Source organism: Pelophylax lessonae (assembly GCF_965119305.1).
Source record: "Pelophylax lessonae genome assembly, chromosome: 1".
Classification (NCBI taxonomy): domain Eukaryota; kingdom Metazoa; phylum Chordata; class Amphibia; order Anura; family Ranidae; genus Pelophylax; species Pelophylax lessonae.
Window position 1 is genome coordinate 312,848,536 of NC_138768.1, and position 22,247 is coordinate 312,870,782.

The 22,247-nt window shown below is 40.8% G+C and overlaps 1 protein-coding gene across 1 annotated transcript in view; it reads right to left on the reverse strand.

Moving 5' to 3' along the window:
• Window positions 1-22,247, reverse strand: part of ARHGEF40 (Rho guanine nucleotide exchange factor 40) — a 159,606-nt gene that overhangs the window by 117,482 nt on the left and 19,877 nt on the right. Inside the window, exons 2-3 of the mRNA XM_082266862.1 lie at window positions 18,299-18,496; window positions 14,169-15,864 (exon numbers count right to left, since the gene is read on the reverse strand). Coding sequence (XP_082122988.1) covers window positions 14,169-15,864; window positions 18,299-18,496 — 1,894 coding nt within the window. The remainder of the gene's footprint in view (window positions 1-14,168; window positions 15,865-18,298; window positions 18,497-22,247) is intronic.

The window sequence follows — 22,247 nt, forward strand, 5'->3', positions numbered from 1 at the left end:
CGCCCTGCAATCCTTGGCGGTGGAAGGAGATGCGCCAAACAAATTTAAAAGGTGTATCTCCCACGTACCGATACAGACTATGCCGTAATTGAATTTTCTTACACTCCAAAAGGGTGTATATTGAATAGCGGAATAGGAAAAATGTTATAATACGGTGTATCTCACACGTACAAACACAGACTAGGCCCCGATTACAATTTTTTGTACCCTAAAGGCAGGATGAGGAAGAGGAGTAGGAGGAGTTGGGAACAAGAGGCAAACTGAAGCGCCCTGCAATCCTCGGCGGTAGAAGGAGATGCGCCAAACAAATTTAAAAAGGTGTATCTCACATGTACCGATACAGACTATCCCGCAATTTAATTTTTTACACTCAAACAGGGTGTATATTGAATAGCGGAATAGGACAAATTTTACAAAACGGTGTATCTCACACGTACAAACACCAACTAGGCCCCGATTACAATTTTTTGTACCCTAAAGGCAGGATGAGGAAGAGGAGTAGGAGGAGTTGGAAACAGGAGGCAAACTGAAGCGCCCTGCAATCCTCGGCGGAAGAAGGAGATGCGCCAAACAAATTTAAAAAGGTGTATCTCACATGTACCGATACAGACTATCCCGCAATTTAATTTTTTACACTCAAACAGGGTGTATATTGAATAGCGGAATAGGACAAATTTTACAAAATGGTGTATCTCACAAGTACAAACACAATCTAGGCCCCGATTACAATTTTTTGTACCCTAAAGGCAGGATGAGGAGTAGGAGGAGTTCGGAACAGGCAGAAGGCAGACTGAAGCACCCTCAAATCCTCGGCAGTATGAGATGCGCCCCAAAAATTGGAAAGGTGTATCTCACACGTACCGACACAGACTATCCCGCAATTTAATTGTTTATACCTAAAGGTTTTGATTAAATAGCGGAATAGAAAATATGATCAAAAAAAGTGTATGTATCTCACACGTACAGAAGCACACTAGGCCCCAATTACTATTGTTTGTACCCCTAAAGGCAGGATGAGGAGTAGGAGGAGTTTGGAACAGGCAGTACCCTCAAATCTTCAGAAGTATGAGATGAACCCCTAAAACTTGGAAAGGTGGATCTCACACGTACCAACACAAATTATCCCGCAATTTAATTGATCCCCAAAGGTTTTTATTGAATAGCGGAATAGGAAATATGATCAAAAAAAGTGTATGTATCTCACACGTACAGAAGCACACTAGGCCCCAATTACTATTGTTTGTACCCCTAAAAGGCTGGATGAGGAGTAGGAGGAGTTTGGAACAGGCAGCACCCTCAAATCTTCAGAAGTATGAGAGGAACCCCAAAAACTTGGAAAGGTGGATCTCACACGTACCAACACAAACTATCCCGCAATTTAATTGATCCCCAAAGGTTTTTATTGAATAGCGGAATAGGAAATATGATCAAAAAAAGTGTATGTATCTCACACGTACAGAAGCACACTAGGCCCCAATTACTATTGTTTGTACCCCTAAAGGCAGGATGAGGAGTAGGAGGAGTTTGGAACAGGCAGCACCCTCAAATCTTCAGAAGTATGAGATGAACCCCAAAAACTTGGAAAGGTGGATCTCACACGTACCAACACAAATTATCCCGCAATTTAATTGATCCCCAAAGGTTTTTATTGAATAGCGGAATAGGAAATATGATCAAAAAAAGTGTATGTATCTCACACGTACAGAAGCACACTAGGCCCCAATTACTATTGTTTGTACCCCTAAAAGGCTGGATGAGGAGTAGGAGGAGTTTGGAACAGGCAGCACCCTCAAATCTTCAGAAGTATGAGATGAACCCCAAAAACTTGGAAAGGTGGATCTCACACGTACCAACACAAACTATCCCGCAATTTAATTGATCCCCAAAGGTTTTTATTGAATAGCGGAATAGGAAATATGATCAAAAAAAGTGTATGTATCTCACACGTACAGAAGCACACTAGGCCCCAATTACTATTGTTTGTACCCCTAAAAGGCTGGATGAGGAGTAGGAGGAGTTTGGAACAGGCAGCACCCTCAAATCTTCAGAAGTATGAGATGAACCCCAAAAACTTGGAAAGGTGGATCTCACACGTACCAACACAAACTATCCCGCAATTTAATTGATCCCCAAAGGTTTTTATTGAATAGCGGAATAGGAAATATCATCAAAAAAAGTGTATGTATCTCACACGTACAGAAGCACACTAGGCCCCAATTACTATTGTTTGTACCCCTAAAGGCAGGATGAGGAGTAGGAGGAGTTTGGAACAGGCAGCACCCTCAAATCTTCAGAAGTACGAGATGAACCCCAAAAACTTGGAAAGGTGGATCTCACACGTACCAACACAAACTATCCCGCAATTTAATTGATCTCCAAAGGTTTTTATTGAATAGCGGGATAGGAAATATGATCAAAAAAAGTGTATGTATCTCACACGTACAGAAGCACACTAGGCCCCAATTACTATTGTTTGTACCCCTAAAGGCAGGATGAGGAGTAGGAGGAGTTTGGAACAGGCAGCACCCTCAAATCTTCAGAAGTATGAGATGAACCCCAAAAACTTGGAAAGGTGGATCTCACACGTACCAACACAATCTATCCCGCAATTTAATTGATCCCCAAAGGTTTTTATTGAATAGCGGAATAGGAAATATGATCAAAAAAAGTTTATGTATCTCACACGTACAGAAGCACACTAGGCCCCAATTACTATTGTTTGTACCCCTAAAGGCAGGATGAGGAGTAGGAGGAGTTTGGAACAGGCAGCACCCTCAAATCTTCAGAAGTATGAGATGAACCCCAAAAACTTGGAAAGGTGGATCTCACACGTACCAACACAGACTATCCCGCAATTTAATTGATCCCCAAAGGTTTTTATTGAATAGCGGAATAGGAAATATGATCAAAAAAAGTGTATGTATCTCACACGTACAAAACCACACTAGACCCCAATTACTATTGTTTGTACCCCTAAAAGGCTGGATGAGGAGTAGGAGGAGTATGGAACAGGCAGCACCCTCAAATCTTCAGAAGTATGAGATGAACGCCAAAAACTTGGAAAGGTGGATCTCACACGTACCAACACAGACTATCCCGCAATTTAATTGATCCCCAAAGGTTTTTATTGAATAGCGGAATAGGAAATATGATCAAAAAAAGTGTATGTATCTCACACGTACAGAAGCACACTAGGCCCCAATTACTATTGTTTGTACCCCTAAAAGGCTGGATGAGGAGTAGGAGGAGTTTGGAACAGGCAGCACCCTCAAATCTTCAGAAGTATGAGATGAACCCCAAAAACTTGGAAAGGTGGATCTCTCACGTACCAACACAAACTATCCCGCAATTTAATTGATCCCCAAAGGTTTTTATTGAATAGCGGAATAGGAAATATGATCAAGAAAAGTGTATGTATCTCACACGTACAGAAGCACACTAGGCCCCAATTACTATTGTTTGTACCCCTAAAGGCAGGATGAGGAGTAGGAGGAGTTTGGAACAGGCAGCACCCTCAAATCTTCAGAAGTATGAGATGAACCCCAAAAACTTGGAAAGGTGGATCTCACACGTACCAACACAGACTATCCCGCAATTTAATTGATCCCCAAAGGTTTTTATTGAATAGCGGAATAGGAAATATGATCAAAAAAAGTGTATGTATCTCACGCGTACAGAAGCACACTAGGCCCCAATTACTATTGTTTGTACCCCTAAAGGCAGGATGAGGAGTAGGAGGAGTTTGGAACAGGCAGCACCCTCAAATCTTCAGAAGTATGAGATGAACCCCAAAAACTTGGAAAGTTGGATCTCACACGTACCAACACAGACTATCCCGCAATTTAATTGATCCCCAAAGGTTTTTATTGAATAGCGGAATAGGAAATATGATCAAAAAAAGTGTATGTATCTCACACGTACAAAACCACACTAGGCCCCAATTACTATTGTTTGTACCCCTAAAAGGCTGGATGAGGAGTAGGAGTATGGAACAGGCAGCACCCTCAAATCTTCAGAAGTATGAGATGAACGCCAAAAACTTGGAAAGGTGGATCTCACACGTACCAATACAGACTATCCCGCAATTTAATTGATCCCCAAAGGTTTTTATTGAATAGCGGAATAGGAAATATGATCAAAAAAAGTGTATGTATCTCACACGTACAAAACCACACTAGGCCCCAATTACTATTGTTTGTACCCCTAAAAGGCTGGATGAGGAGTAGGAGGAGTATGGAACAGGCAGCACCCTCAAATCTTCAGAAGTATGAGATGAACGCCAAAAACTTGGAAAGGTGGATCTCACACGTACCAACACAGACTATCCCGCAATTTAATTGATCCCCAAAGGTTTTTATTGAATAGCGGAATAGGAAATATGATCAAAAAAGTGTATGTATCTCACACGTACAGAAGCACACTAGGCCCCTATTACTATTGTTTGTACCCCTAAAGGCAGGATGAGGAGTAGGAGGAGTTTGGAACAGGCAGCACCCTCAAATCTTCAGAAGTATGAGATGAGCCCCAAAAACTTGGAAAGGTGGATCTCACACGTACCAACACAAACTATCCAGCAATTTAATTGATCCCCAAAGGTTTTTATTGAATAGTGGAATAGGAAATATGATCAAAAAAAGTGTATGTATCTCACACGTACAGAAGCACACTAGGCCCCAATTACTATTGTTTGTACCCCTAAAAGGCTGGATGAGAAGTAGGAGGAGTTTGGAACAGACAGCACCCTCAAATCTTCAGAAGTATGAGATGAACCCCAAAAACTTGGAAAGGTGGATCTCACACGTACCAACACAAACTATCCCGCAATTTAATTGATCCCCAAAGGTTTTTATTGAATAGCGGAATAGGAAATATGATCAAAAAAAGTGTATGTATCTCACACGTACAGAAGCACACTAGGCCCCAATTACTATTGTTTGTACCCCTAAAAGGCTGGATGAGGAGTAGGAGGAGTTTGGAACAGGCAGCACCCTCAAATCTTCAGAAGTATGAGATGAACCCCAAAAACCCCAAATATCATTCAGCTCTGCTTCAGGCCACAATTTATTTTTTTTAACCCAAGGCTGTATATTGAATAGTGGAATAGAAAAAAAGTGTATGATTTTTGAAACCACTCAATAATAGCACATGTGAACTGAACACAGCAGTGTATGATCAGTCAGCACAGCACAACTGAAGGAAAAATGCTGCACACAGTGACTGATAGAAAAATACTTTTCTCCCTCCTCCTCAGTGGGCAAAAAAGATTGTGTTCACTGCACCCCAAAAAGATTGTGTTCACTGCACCCCAAAAAGATTGTGTTCACAGCAGCCCACACACAGCAAAATGGATGTGGACCACTGACACCTGCCTATCTCCTATCCCACCCCACACAGCAATATCGAATGTAGTTTGTAGAACACACTGTCTGACCCTAAAAATCAGCAGACTCTCTCCCTAAAAGGATTGATAAGATGATGATCGTAGATCGGGTGACTGCAAACCCCACCCCACACAGCAATATCGATTGTAGTTTGTAGAACACACTGATCCTAAAAATCAGCAGACTCTCTCCCTAAAAGGATTGATAAGATGATGATCGTAGATCGGGTGACTGCAAACCCCACCCCACACAGCAATATCGATTGTAGTTTGTAGAACACACTGACCCTAAAAATCAGCAGACTCTCTCCCTAAAAGGATTGATAAGATGATGATCGTAGATCGGGTGACTGCAAACCCCACCCCACACAGCAATATCGAATGTAGTTTGTAGAACACACTGTCTGACCCTAAAAATCAGCAGACTCTCTCCCTAAAAGGATTGATAAGATGATGATCGTAGATCGGGTGACTGCAAACCCCACCCCACACAGCAATATCGATTGTAGTTTGTAGAACACACTGACCCTAAAAATCAGCAGACTCTCCCTAAAAGGATTGATAAGATGATGATCGTAGATCGGGTGACTGCAAACCCCACCCCACACAGCAATATCGATTGTAGTTTGTAGAACACACTGACCCTAAAAATCAGCAGCAGCCTCGCCCTAAAATGCCTACAACTCGCCCTGCCTAACACACTCCGACCTGTCCCTCAATTCTATCCAGACACACATTGACCATAAAAATCAGCAGCAGCCTCGCCCTAAAATGCCTACAACTCGCCCTGCCTAACACACTCTGACCTGTCCCTCAATTCTATGCGGACACAAATGAGTTTTGCCTGCCTGTCTGTCCCTAATCAGCAGCCAGCACGTATGTGTGCTCTGTCCCTGAACTAGTACACAGCAGAATGACGCCGCAGCGGCGCTGCCTCGAACTTATAAAGACTTGGTCACATGCTTCAGACGGCCAATCACAGCTACTAATACATTTGTAGGCATGGCTGGGATGGCTTAGGCACACCAGTTAAACGCTTGTTCATTGGCTGTTGAAAGCCCGCCATGAAAAGCGCGCCAATGCATGCAAAACCCGGAAATAAAATGACCGAACACGGATTTTTACCCGAACATACAGTAAAGTTTTCGGGTCCGTGTTCGGGTAACAAAAATCCAATTATTCGGTACGAACACGAATAATACAGTCCGTGTTCGCTCAACCCTACTGGAGATCCAACAAGTTACAGAATCCTTGCTTGGATGGACAGCAGAATTAGTAGAGAAGGACCGTGTTTGTTCCAGGTTGACAAGATATTGTGTTGGAGGGGTCTTGAATTAAATTGGGAAAATGGTACACCCTTGAAGGAAACTATTATGAAGTCTACAACTCTCATGGAAAATCTCATTGTGGGATTTTTTTTTTACCCCAAATCTGAAGCGTGGGCTCTGAAAAAAAATAATTTTCTTTTTTGAAAGAAAAACCTTTGTTTGAGATGTGTCCAGGACAGACCCAAGTTTTCTAGCCAAAGTCGAAGAGCAGATTTTTTTTAAATTGATCACCCAACCAAAAAGAAAGATCATCCTGATTGTCCTGTGAATGTTTGCCAACAACTAGAAAGGAGATGAGACCTTCAAGAGCAGGTCGTCTAGATGACCTGTGACCTGGATGCCCTAAGTGCTAGGAAGGGCAAGAAGAGGTGCTATGACTTTTGTGCATACTCTGAAAGCATAGGATAGGTTAAAAGGCAGTGTGACAAACTGGAAGTAATTGGCACTGCAAAGTGCAAATAGTGCTGATGAGGTGGAAAAATGTAAACGTGCACACAGGCATCTTGAATGTCTTCAGATGCTTTGTATTCCCCTTGTTTTAGAGAAGAAATTACTGACCATGGATTCCATGCAAAATTTTGAAATTTGTATTTGTTATGGAATGTTAAGTCCAGAATAGAAAATGAAATGTAAAAAATCCGCGCTTAGGATAATTCTAGATTTCTAGTATTTAATGTTGGCTGCAGCCCACCTTTATACTATATTGCTAAGAATATAGTGAGAATGAAGGAAAAGGAGGGGGAAGGTGTGAGGAAACAGAGAAGCCCAAACACCACATGTGAAGGGAGGCAAACAGAAGCACTGCAGCAAGGAGGTACACCTTCGGACCCTAACACCACGGAACCGGGTTTACAAGATTCGGGCAGATAATTGGACCACCCAACCACTTTGATGGTCAGTGGAGGAGATCCAGGATTATAGATTCAAGGCCTGATACCCCTGCAGGGGTACATAGTTCTGGTGAGTGCGGTCCAAGGGGTGCGGGGAGCACTGAATGGTCACCATATACCTGAGCACCTTTAATATTTATCATCAGAACACCTGCACTCAAGTCACCTTTTTTTGCCCTGTTTTTTAGGAAAAGTTTTTTTAGCATTGTGGGACTATTCGTTCTTTCTTAGGTGTAACGGACTTATTTATTCTTGTATTATTGCTGCCATAATATTTATATACCTATTGTGCACCTCATTTAAGTCATACTTGATGTTTTGTATTTTACGGCTGTAGATTTAAGTGGATTCATTTTATATATTTATTTTTATATTTTGTATATTTCACACCTTTCATATAGTTTTTATATTTTGTATAATTCATACATTTCATATATTTTTCTTATCATACCAATTTTCACCTATTTTGTATCCACTTTTTTTCACAATATTTATCATTTACATAGTTGAATTATCCTTTAGTATGCACATTTATTAGGAAGACACATACGATGCACTGGACACTTTATTCATAGTGGTGATTTATATTGTATATACCCTTAACACCTATTTTTTGGACATCTAGAAACATCAGCACTTTTTGGCAGCGCCATACACCTTCCCCCTCCTTTTCCTTCAAGTCCAGAATAGAGCAAATACCCCTCATGGGCTTTGATACTGTGAACAAGATTGAATAAAATCCTTTGAACCTGTCTTGTATTAGTATTTGCACAACTACTCCCTGAGACAAAAGATTGTTCAGGGCATTTTTCAAATCTGAAAAAAACCAAGATAACTGCACTCCTATAGGTATTTAAACCATAAATTAAACATCACCACAGTGAATATACAAATACATATAAGTGACTCCAAATTTATAAAAGGTGAAAAAAAATTGTGAAGTCCATAATATATCCCAGGTGCAAAAAACGTAATTTGTGAGTATAGAAAAGTCTTCTCTCCACCAGCATGCAAACACACTACACATTCAACAGACTTAGTTTACCCATATTACAGGGAGTCAAATTGCACATAAGGGGAAAAATCCAAAGGTAACACACATGAGGTCATGGAAATGAAATCCAAGTCACTGATGCCATCCGTTCATTGTGTAAATACTGTATTCACCTTTTATAAATTTGGAGTCACTTACAGTATATGTATTTGTATATTCACTGTGGTGATGTTTAATTATGATTTATATACCTATAGGAGCAGGGTTATCTTGGTTTCATTCATATTGCAGGTGTAATACACTTTACAACGTAAAGTGTAATTCATCTGATTTTAAGATTCGTTTTTTTTTTTTTTCATTTGTGCAGTTCTGGATCCTCTATTGGTTCGTTTACCTTCTTAACATTTTGCAAATCTGACTGTCTTCGGTTTAACCACTTGACCTCCGGAAGATTTACCCCCCTTCATGACCAGGCCATTTTTTGCTAAACGGCACTGCATTATTTTAACTGATAATCGTGCGGTTGTGAGACACTGTACCTAAATAAAATTGATGTCCTTTTTGTTTCCACAATTAGAGCTTTCTTTTGGTGGTATTTGATCACCAGTGCATTTTTAAATTTTTGCGCTATAAACTAAAAAAGACCGACAATTTTGAAAAAAATATATATTTTTTTTTACTTTCTTGTATAAAACATATCCAATAAAAAAAATGTAAAAAATCGAATTTCTTGATAAATTTAGGCAAATATGTATTTTGCTACATACTTTTGGTTAAAAAAAAAAAAGATCCCAATATGTGTATATTGATTGGTTTGCGCAAAAATTCTGGGATATATATTGGAATTTGTATTTATTTATTTATTTATATTTTTACTAGTATTATTTACTATTTACTATTTTTACTAGTAATGGCGTTGATCAGAGACTTATAGCGGGATGCGATATTGCGGCACACATTCGGACACTAACTGACATTCTTGTGAATAAAAATACGCACGTGCTGAAGAGTAGCCTGGCTAGTGGGGAGCAGGAACACACAAACAGATTCTAAGTGTGGAGGAATCTTGGAGGTGATCGGAGGTTTTGTGGAGGCTCATTCCTATTGTTATCCTGGGGGTCACCAAGGCTGTGTAGTATCCTGCATCTGAGGCTGGAGGCTGATTTGGAGGTGTAGCTGGATACACATAAGGCTCTTAATTCTCCTAAGTCTGCTGAGTGGATCCCCAAGAGAGTTCTTTGGAAGCACTGGTCACTTTTTTTGTGGAGCACGATATTCAGCACCTTATATTCAAGTGGACTATTCACCATTTTTGGACTGCACTATATTTATATATATTTTTTGCACTTTTTGCACATTTGGCACTTTATATTTAATATATTTTTTGCACTTTAACCATTCATATGGTACTTAATTCTGTATTTATTCGTGTGATTATATGAGCATATATTTTTTTAGCACTTTTTTGATATCAGTTTTAGAGATTTTTAGTGCACTTTATATTTATTCCTAAATGCCTGGTAGCGCTGTTTTAAAATTGTATTCCATAACTGACATTCTTGACACTTTTTAGAAACCAGTGACACTAACGGTGATCAGTGCTACAAATATGCACTGTCACTATACTAATGACACTGGCTGCGAAGCGGTTAAACATGTAGAGCAATCAAAGGAATAAATGTGTGCCTAGCCTGGGTTTATGTGTACTTTGAGGGGACTAGTGGAAGAAATAGATTTTATTCCCCATTTTGCGGGGAAAGAAAATCTTTTACTTCCCTGCTGACAGGACAGGGCTATGCCTTGTTTACATAGGCAGAACCCTGTCCTGTGTGAATTCATGACGATCGCAGGGTGACGGCAGTAATCCATTGGTGATTGACATCTGCTTTGTTGAATCACAGCACGGCAGGTTGCCGGCGGGGTGCATGTGCCCTGAACCAGGAAGTGTCAGCTGCAATTTGAGAAACAGAAGCTACACTAATGACACTGGCTGGGAAGGGGTTAAACATCTAGAGCAATCAAAGGAATAAATGTGTGCCTAGCCAGTGTTTATGTGTACTTTGAGGGGACTAGGGGAAGTAATAAGATTTTATTCCCCGCTTTGACATGATGAGACATGATGTTTGTTCAGTAAAAATGATATAAGTATTATTTTTCTATATTTTTTATCTTATATTTCTTGTTATGCTTGTTTGCCCATGCCTATAGCACACATTTTTTAGAAGCATTTGATAATGCAAACCCATAAATATATACAAGACAAGTAAGCCAAACACATTACAAAATACTGTATGTCACTGGGGATAAGTTTGAAATTGTTTAGAATCAGGTTTGGGTGCAATCCCAAAAGTCAGCTGTCGTTCCTGGTCCAATAAACTGCAGGCAGGGGATTCATTGCCCTGCATCTGATTTCACAAAAGGGCAGGAATGCACATGACATCATTGACCTATTAGGACTATAAGGCTAGAGTCATTGACCTAATATGGCTAATACCAGCATCTCCACCCATTTCGTAAGGTCAGATGCATGCCGGGAGAATTTTCCGCCTGCAGCTTATTGGACCAAGAATGACAGCTGGCTTCCTGGTTCCGACACAAACTGGGTTCCAAACAAACACAAGCTCATTCCTACTCCTCACCATAAAAAAAAAAGGATCCTCTGCATCAAATTTGCAAAACTAGATAGGGCTTAGGCTGCTGCACCTGTTGCAGTCTCCATAGGGAATTAGACCCTAATAAGTTGCTGCAAATTAACTATTGCATTGGAAGCCACATGAAAATTGGGTAAAAGTGTTTTTAAATTCTCTCAGGAACAACAACCTAAGCTGGTCATACATTATACAATTATCTTATGCAAAATTCCTTTAGATTCACCTTCAACTATGTAGTGAAAGGGCCTGCCTGATTGCATACAAATTGAAAGTGTTTAGGTTTGACCTCACATTATATGGTTTTGGTAAATCTAAAGGAAAATTGTACAAGAATATTGTATAATGTATGGCATGCCTAGTCTGTATGATGTGAGACTCATACCCTTGTTTTAAAATTACGATTTTTTTAACCTGTGGTTCTTAGCTATCAAAAGACCTGGAATAAGAAATGTCTCAAACTAGATTCACTCCTATGAGCTGCAGTAATGAGCATTAGCACAAAGCATGGTAACGTGTGTTTTGTATTATGCTGCCATTTAATCTTAAAGGCCACCCTAATGCACATATACCGAAAACAAAAACCCACCTTCAAGATAATGCACCACAACGCACAGTTGAATAATCTGTGTGCTGTGGAGCATTTTCGGCGCATTTTCTGCACAAGCACCAGTGTGATTTGGCACTATGTTTATGTATTGCTACATTTTTCCTTCAGACACATTAATTTTCAAAGAAGATGCTTGAGATAGATTAACCCACTATGTTAGGCATGTCCAAAGTCCGGCTGCTTTAATACAGCCCCACAGGTAATTTGGAAAAATCTATTGTTGTGGCCCTGGTAAATCCCCAAGCGCTGCTCAGGACTCCTGGGATCTCTGGATCTTGCGGGGCTGCACGTATGCCATATCAGTTCTTTTACCATTTAACCATTCATTTTATACATCCTCTTATATATGCGACTGTTTTGAGTGACTTATACTCAAAATAATGGTCCATCCCGGCCCGCTGCATCCAATTCCGGTTTTCCTGTTACTTGTAAATACACTATCATTAACACCCACCGCCCACCCCCGCCAGTTTTATATCCCTTGCCCAATATGGCCTCGGACTGAACCTGATTAGGGAGCACTAAAAAACACAAATAAATCTGATGCTAGTATGAAAGGAATAGCGCCCTCTCCATGATAATTGGCATAACACCTGGGGGTCAAGTAGCAGCTGTGGGGGAACAAAACACACCAAGAGGGATGTTCAAAAGTATCAGTCACACAAGGGTTAACCACATATAGGCACTATATGAACCCACCGATGATGATTAATGATGGCAGCAATAATAGTCATGAATAATACCAATGTAGTAAATAGAACATTGAAAAGTTGTCAGGACAACCATAGGAGAAGCAGGCACTCCTCGCGCTCCCTTGGTTCCCCTGCATTGGGTCATCACACATGCCACTCACCACCAGTGGCTCCATAGCGGTTCAGGCCTCATTTTGGTCCTCATTCCCCCAGAGTCTGACGTCACGTCTGGGTCCCCTTCTCGGTCGGCACTCATCGTGTGGCGATCGAGCGCCACAGACGGCGATCCTCCTTGCCTCCTATACTGGGCATTGTATGACCCCTTTTCCACCCTTCCCTGTCCAGGATTGAGGCATTCCGTTATCATCTCCTCACAGCCCGATCAAGGCACAACTGTCCACACTGCTGCATTGTTCCTGGCTGAATTTATGCCTTCACACACTGGATGATCACCAAGCTGTGAGTTTTTAACCCCTTATTTTGGCTTCACCATTGCAGATCCAGCGGGGACATTGTACAAGGTGTATATTGCTCTTTTTTACACACATGGAACTGATTGTGAATAAAACTTTTCACTACATTGGCATCATTCATGACTATTATTGCTGCAATCCTTAATCATCATCGGTGGGTTCATATAGCGCTTATATGTGGTTAACCCTTGTGTGACTGATTAGGGAGCACGCATGCTCCAAATTGGGATGAATACATTGTAAAATCTCAGTTAATGTCAGTTGGTCTAAATCAGTTATAAATATATTTGGACACAACATGTATACTTGGTGTTATGTTCCTGTTCATATTTTTTTAACTTAAAAGTTGACAGACAACCTTTATAACCAATAATATGTAATGTACTTTACAATGTTCCTGACATATATTTCAGCTTCCTGAATTTTTTTTTCATCTGGCCTTCAGATATGAAAGGCAGAGTGATTTAACTTCTGTTTACATTTGTCATCCATGTGACGAGATGAAAAGTATGCCATATGCAATAAACTTTGCATAAAATGTTAATTTGCATTTAATTTTAATGGTCCGAAGAATGTCAGGCAAAATGGTTGGCCCTCACGCATGTTCACTTCATCAAATCTGACCCTCTTTAAAAAAAGTTTGGACTCCCCTGCCCTATGTTCTCTTAGTGTTTCAAGCTATCAATAGAAGCAAACTAAAACTAAAGTCTGAGGTGTATGGGCACACAGCTTTGCTGAAGGAGTTGCAGCATGAAGCTTAGTGTTTGGATCTGGGTCTGAGTTCAGTTATCCCAGGGAGCTGCTAAGTACATAGCTATTCACCTCTTTGCACAGAGATTCTAGACAAGATACTCATGAAATATTTTAACTTTCAGGTCTGCTATCCTAAGGTGACGAGTTGATTTAATGCTTCTTGTATGGCTCATTAAACCCTAAGTGGCGTGTGACTGCAATGCAGATGGACACCTGCATTAGCACTGAACCCAAGTGAAAAGAACCTGGCCTTGGCGTTCCTATGAACCCTGCAGCAGTCATGCTCCACACGGGGGTCAGTGAACGTTACAAGAATACCTGCATTCAAACTACGCTTGACATTGCTAAAAACATATATACATATGCCACATAACAATCTCTATTTTTATTTCCAGTTTACCTTTGGATGCAGTTTCAAGTTCAGGTTCTTCTTGCTTGGTATCGGTTTTATTCTGCCCAACCTTGTGAGTTGCTTTCCTTGCCTCAGTCCTTATGGGTCCCCTCCCCCTCTTGTTTCTCTTCTTCCTCCTACCTCTTCCAGTCTTATGGGATAAATCAGCAACCTGGCTCCAAACTGGATGTTTTCCTTTTTCTGGGTGTTTTTTTGTTTCATTGGATGGAACCTCAAAACTTTTTGCTGCAGTGTCCCCTTCTTTTTCCCCTTCTTTTTGTATCTTTGATGTCTCCTGGCCATCTGCCCATGTTCTGCCTTTCCTGGTCAGCGAAGATTCTCTTGAATCACAGACCTCCAGCAGAGTGTCCAATGGCTGTTTAGCTTCTTTAGGTGACTGTTTTGTAAAGTCCAGCTGGGATTCACTTTGACAACTACCCTCAGAAATTGAATTATTTGTAGATGTTTCTGTTTGTTTTTCTACAGGTAGTTGCAAACTGTTTCCAATTGGAATTCTTTGGCAATTAGAAGCATCTCCAGTGCCTTCTATAGAAAGCAATTCCTCTCTTTCCTCAATGCTATCAACTTTTAAAGAACATTCTTTAAGCGTCTCGGATAAGCGGTCTTCTTCCTGAGAACCTTTTCTGCTGACAGGTCTCTCAGTAACCCAAGAAGGTGCCTTGTTTTCCTCTGAACAGTCTTTATCATTCCATAACTGTCTCTCAGAAGAACCCCAAACCTGTCTTTCAGGAATTATGTCTCTTTCTTGCCTTTGAAGGAGATCCAAACCTTTTCTCCACTCAGCCAACACATCAGTCTCATTGGAATAACTTGTCTCAACATCCCAGTAATTCTGGCCCTGTGCTGCAGACTGTGCTTTGTCTTCAGCATCTCCTGTGCAAAACCTGTCTTTCCATATGTCTTGGGATCTTCCCTTTAAAGTGCTCAAAGAACCTACTTTTCCTGGCTTCTTTTGATGCAACCATGCCTGGTGTCCTTTTTTTTTACCTTTTCTACTTGGGGCAGTCTTGGCACGTGATGCCCATGTGTCTCTGGAACTTTCAACTTTTCCTACTAATTCTGCATGTGGTGGGCTGAGTTCAACATACTCCCCCTCTACTGAGTCTGTCACTGAGCCAGAGAGAGAACCCAGCACGGGTGATATAGCACCTTCTCTCCAGCTTATAGTCTCATTTTCATTATTTGAAAATGACAATTGAGCACCAATTTTGGGGTCCACCAAATCTCCTATGGCAATCCCTCCATCACCAGGGCTTCTGTATTCTAGTGGTGGCATTAAAGGCCCTGGGGCGCATCTCCTTCCAACAATGAAGCCTTCTTTGTGAATGAAGCGGGGATAAATTATTTCAGACCAGGGTAGACGAAGGACTTTTTCCTCTACGGCTGCTAGACAGTTCTCAAGACGTACTGTGCTACGGTCTTTATTGATACTGTTAAGCCATTCAGCAGAAAAGAGAAATGAATGAGAAGATTCAGGCACCACAATTTCCTGGACACCGCTTCCATCTTGAGAAAGGCACTTTAGTACAAGTCTTGGAGAACATTCCAAGTATGGCACCACTTGCAAGTAGAAATCCCCATTTTTCAGAAAGTGCCAAGGAAGGGATGACAGCTGAATGAGGACCTTCTCACCAAGGCAAAGTGGCCAGCCTTCATGGAAGAAGAGAAACCCACTGTACTGAGACTGGAAAAAAAGAGAGTATTGTCAGGGATTAGAATAAACAGAAAGTGAGATGTAAAAGAATGCAGTAATAAAAGACAACACATAGACAAATACATAAGCAACAATTTTAAAGCAGTTTACAGTGATGATGAGTTCCCTCTGTAACCACCTACTAGTAAGAATAAAAGAAGTAAAATATCATATGTAACAAAATTATTAAAAGGCAACAACAACTGTCTTAGATTGAAAAATCTGAAGTGCGCTAACAAATCAATGATTCCAGCTAAACAGTAATGCTTGTTATCAGGGCTGGAATACTGTAATACTAAAAAGATCACCAATTATCTTTTTAACATAGAATTCAAACCAAAGAAAAACTTGGTATTATAGATATAGACATCATATATATTCCTGTTTTTATTTTTACTTTACAGGTCATAACATTTTTAGAATCTGAGTAGGAAATATTAAGCCCTGGTACAACAAATACAAGAACTTTAACAAAACTTCTTTGATTGTTTTTCACGTATTTACAGGATGAAATGGTTACATCTTAAAAAATGGGACTAAAAATTGATTTCTTTATTTTGGATACTAAGATATCAGCTCCTTTTCAACCTTGATGGGCCTAAACCTCTGATGGGCCTAGGGCAAATACCTTTTCAGATCCTCAGAGAGTTCTTTGCCATGAGGTGCCATGTTGAACTTCCAGTGACCAGTATGAGAGATGTGAGACCGATAACACCAAATTTAACACACCTTGTAAGACTAATGAGTCACATGACACCGGGGAGGGAAAATGGCGAATTGGGCCCAATTTGGACATTTTCACTTAGGGGTGTACTCACTTTTGTTGCCAGCGGTTTAGACATTAATGGCTTTGTGCTGAGTTATTTTGAGGGGACAGTAAATTTACACTGTTATACAAGCAGTACACTCACTACTTTACATTGTAGCAAAGTGTAATTTCTTCAGTGTTGTCACATGAAAAGATATAATAAAATATTTACAAAAATGTAAGGGGTGTACTCACTTTTGTGAGATACTGTATGTCACGTTAACACGCCTTATGCTACACAAAAGTGTCCATTGAAGTAGCCCATTTATTTGATGAATAATGCGCATGTATAATGTTTAGCAGCACACTGCACCACAACATATATCCGTTGGCATGGTGTATTGGTAATCCATTTCAAATTGATTGCACCGCATTACACCAATGCATGTAACACTGAGAGTATTAAAGTGGAACTTCAGACAAAACTTTTTTCTAGTTTTTCACAGAGTGAGTAGGAGGAGGAAACTTTCCATTAGGAGTTTCACATTGACTTTTTGTCTGCACATAGTTGGTAAGGTTTAATAAAAACAATAGTCCATCCAGTTCAAACTACGTTGGTGTATGTTCGTGTAGATAATTATTTCCCATATCCCTGTATATTGTGTTCTATAAGATGCACATCCAAGAGTCTTTTGAAACTATCAATACTTCCTGTTGACACCACTGATTGTGGAAGTGTGTTCCCCATCCTTACTGCCCTCACAATGAAAAACCCCACACACAGCTTAAGGTGGATGTAAACCTGATTCATGAAATTTGACCTGGGCACATATATCTGCAGTTTTTACTCATCTCTCTCCAAAGCACTAAGTCCTGTGTCTGTCTGCTCTTTCGTGGCTCTGTGCGTGATACCTTCTGACAAGTTCTCTGTCAATCAAGAAAAAAACAGCCTGAAATGTGTGTTGTGGGAGGTTGCTATAAATAGATTAGCAGAGAGATTGTCTTGTCACAGCACAGCTCTCCACATTCCTTTCTTCCTCTACCTATGTGGAAGGGGTTGGGGGCTTTCCTCCAAGCAGCTGTCTCCCAGTGTATGCCAAGAATCCAATCCTACTGCTGAATTAGGAAGTAAAAATTCTAGCCCGATGTTAGGATTCCAAAGAATATGGAAGTCTGAAGACAGCAGATATAAATGTAAAACCTATGTAGGGAGATTTGTTTCATCACTGTGTATCATCTGAGGCTATACTGGCTATATGTGAGGGTTTACAACATCTTTAAGGTTAAACCGTTTCTTCCAATCTCACTGTGTGACCCTGTGGCCTTTAGCGCCCCCTTAGACTGAATTGTCCTAGCAGCAACTGTCACCAAGACAAAATGTGGTTGTAAATTCTAGATTTTATAGCTGACACCGAAAAAAGTGGTGATGGGAAACCTTTCAATAGGGAAACTTGTTCAAGTGACAGTTATCAAAGATATAATTTCCCCCTTTGGTTTTGGTGACAGTTGTCATGTCTCAGGGAGGGAATGTGATGGAAGTTCTTGATGGGTTCAAAGACAAATAAAACAGTCCTGCTCACTTTATCTGAAGCATAAAAAAAGTCTCCTCTGGAGTTCTTCTTAAATATTTAATGGATTGGGGTTTATAAGAATTACTGCGGAGTGAAGTAAACTTACACATGCCTGATGCTGTACATTTTGCAAAATTCTCTTGGCTGGTATGAGGAATTCAAGGGTATATCTGAGAGGATCCTCACGATAAGTTCTCTCTAGTACAGAGAACACCTGGGTCAGGAGAGTTGGAGCTGTCACTTCAAAGGGAGGGTACAGGGATGAGAGGGTGCTCTGTAGGCAATCCTCCACTGACTGAGGGGTCTGAAAAACATAAAGGTTTCACCCATCATCTTTTAGTTTATACACACAAAATTGATACATTTTAGGAGATACACATGATGCATAAACATCCACATTTTTACAGGCTGGAGCATAAAAAGCTATCCAATATGAAAAGAAGATTTCATCACACATTCCTTTGGAAGAAAAATCAAAGTCTAAGGCCTCATGCACACATGAGCTCAAAAATGCTGCTTTTACAGGCGTCCAACCTTTTTTTATTTGCCTCTAAACGCCCCTTTATGTTAACCTATGCGTCCACACACACACACACACGGGAGTTTAGAGGCAGCAAAAAGAAAAAAACATCACTTTTGTGTTCAGGAGAGGCACCTAAATATGCATTAATTCTAGACGCGTTCAGGCACCTATAGAATGTACGAGTGCCAGTTCAGACTAGCGCAATGTGGGAACCAGCGCAATTCCAGTGCTGGTTCCCGCAACGCATAGGACTTGCAGACAGATCACACTGCCCTATGCAAACCCCTGTGGGTGTCAATACAAAGTTAACGACACCCCCAGATTGATTTGCATATCGCAGTGTGAACTGTCAAATGGTGCAGAAATCAGATCGCATGGGTGTGAACTCCCATACAATCTAAATCCAGTGCAGACCAAAAAAAGGGTACTGCGCCATTTTGGTCCAAATGCGATGCCAATTCAGCCATACAAACTGTATCAGTTGCACGGACATCACATGTGATCTGCACAGCAATGCGGTGTGAATCACATGCGATATCTGTCATCTCGCTAGTGTGAACCGGCACTCAACACCAGACGTAGGAAAGAGCGTGCAAAAACTCAGCTTTTTACTGCGTGTTTGCTGCTGCTAAATTCCTGTAGGAGAATAAAAGCTTCAATAGAATACAGTGTGCATGAAGCCAATGAGATTCAGAGGCTAGCTGTAGGTCCTAGAACTGGACCAAGATCTGGAAGCTGCACATCACAAGACAGGGGTCTCAGTGGTGAAAGGTGTTTGCCAACTTCACCCATGTATAAATAAAAATGGAGCTGTTTCTTAGGCAGCCAAAATTATTTTGCCTTCAGTACATCGATGACATTTTCCTCTTAGGAGTATATGTAGACAATTTATACAAGCCCCTCCACGAAGCACAGCAACATAAAGGAGTCTCCGCACATTTCATATCATTGGGTGGCTGCTAGTGACTTATCTAATCAGTTTACTGGCAGTCTTTATTAAATATGAAAGGGAAGAAAGCAGGCCGAAAACTGAAAAATGGGTCAAAATTCAAGCCGTGGGTGGTCCTGTAAACAGCACACTCCTCAACTTCAACTGAAAAATGAAAGCTGCCGGTGGAAAATTGTTGGCTGAACAGTGACTGCATCCTATCAGATGTAGTCATTGTTTTGGCATATAGGCAGCTGGAGGTGTTGTGGCTGCTTGAATGCAATAGCCGACAATGGCTGAATGAGAGAAATCTATGTGTGGATGCCCAGCCTATGTTCCTGATGATGTTGCTGATGCTTACGAGGGAGCTTTTGCTGTGCTAACAGGGAGCCTTGTAGGACTGGATGCCACAGCCTAGCTAAGCGGAAAACCCTTTCAGAATACTCTTAAGTGAGCCATAGATGGTTTGAGCCTTGGTCAGTTCAGCAGCAGGGCTGCCAACCATCCGTAAATTTACTGACAGTAAAAATCTGTGACTTTTACAACTGTCTGTAAATATCAGGAATTGATAATTTGTCATGCTGTGTTGTCTTTTGTAAGTGTAAACCAGGCAAATTACTTGTTATGTATATTGTCAGTGTTCCATATTGTGTATAAATATCTATTGCCTTCATTTTTAATAGGAGTTCTGTCATTTTTTAGGTTGTCAGTAAAAAATGTGCTCCATCAATACATTTTCTAATTTTTGCCAGTAAAAAATGCTGCGGGAGGTTGGCAACCCTCTCAATCCATGTATGGGCAGGCTTGTACCTGAGTTGATCCATCAATTGACTTGGGCACAACCAGCATGTTAGATTTCTAGCATGTGATTATTGCCAGAGCCTATAGCTGCTAGCAGTTTCCTCCCAACAGGAACATTTTCCTGTGCCCCCCCCTGCTAGGAGAACACAATAGCTCTGCAGGAGGGATTCCCCCATCAACACTTACTGTGTCGATGAAGGAATCAAGCGATTTTCTTTCCTGTGACCCATAGTTGCATCATCTATATTCTATCCAATGTTTATCTATTATTGAGTCTTGTCTACCGTTTGATCCTTTGCTTGACAGGACTATGTGGAGGTGTCTGCCAAAAAACTGTAACTTGGTAGTTCACCGAGAAAACCACTCCTACCCAAAGATAACCGGCAAAGATTCTGGTAAATTCTGTCTAAAACCGATGCACTACTAAAAATATGTAGCAATTTTGCATCTACCTATCTCTGTTTCATGGCTTTATACGTGGCTAAAGCAAAAGATTTTTATAGCATAAAGAACTCCCAAGAGTGGCTTAGCTGACTGCCAAGACAACTGATGCAAAGCTGATACTGGATACTGAATCCATTCTTTTGGCTGCTCATGCTATAAGGCTGGGTTCACATTTGAGCCGTTCTCATGCTGTGTTTGTAAGAACATAGCAGCCTATTCTGATAACGGGATCTGCAAGCAGAGAACAGACAGGGTTAATTATTAGCAAACATAACTCTCCAATCCCCTCTTTGAGCCTGGGTTCACACTATTGCGAACACAGACATAGCATGTGATTTGCACAGCATTGATGTGCAGATCACATGCGATGTCTGTGCAATGCTGTGCCATTTCTCAAGTTCATATATGGGGATATATGAATGTCTAAATAGTTTAAGATAAATTAAAGAGGAAGTAAACCCTCCTCTACAACTTGTACCTATAGGTAAGCCTATGATAAGGCTTACCTATAGGTACTGTAAATATCTCCTAAACATGTACCGTTTAGGAGATATTTACCTTACATGCCGCTCATGCCGTTCCTTCAGAGTCCCGTGCCGTGACGGTCGGCTCCCGCGCGCGTGCGCGGGAGTGACGTCCCCGCGGCTCCGGCCAATCAGATGGCCGGATGCCGCTATCCCAGAAGACGGGCAACTGGACATGTCGCCCGTCATAGAGGTGAGTGAGCGGCACGGCGGGGGCTCGTTCTAAGGTAAGTATTGTATAATGAGCTAGTATGTGATGCATACTAGCTCATTATGTCTTTCTCTTGCAGGGTGTAAAAAAAACAAAAAAAACAAACGAGTTTACAACCTCTTTAATAAATTTAGACATTCATATATCCCCATATATGAACTTGAGAAAATTCTTATATATGTGAGTGATGAAATTATTGGCAAACTTTGCATCTTTTGGCTTGGCCTCCCCATTACTTGTGGGATTAGGCATCAGCTATATAGGCTTATGGAGAGCTAGGCTATATCACTTAAGTAATGGTTTTATCCATGCTCTGTACATGCTCAGTATTTAGGCCTTTTCTCACATAAATTATGTTTGCCAAATTGGTAATTAGCCATGAATATGGAGAGCAGCTAAGCCCCTGAATTTTTCACTTCTTCCCATCAATATTGAATCTGACAGGGTGGGACAGTTGAAAGACAATTCCCTACATCTTTATTCTCAACTGATATGTTCTTATATTTATTTAATCTTATCTTCAGAATGGATCAAATGTAAAATCCCTTCCCCGCTGTGGGACAAGTCCGCATAAGTTAAGCCGGTTCAGCCTGCATCATTGGGCCAGTGTTTGGGGAGCCGATT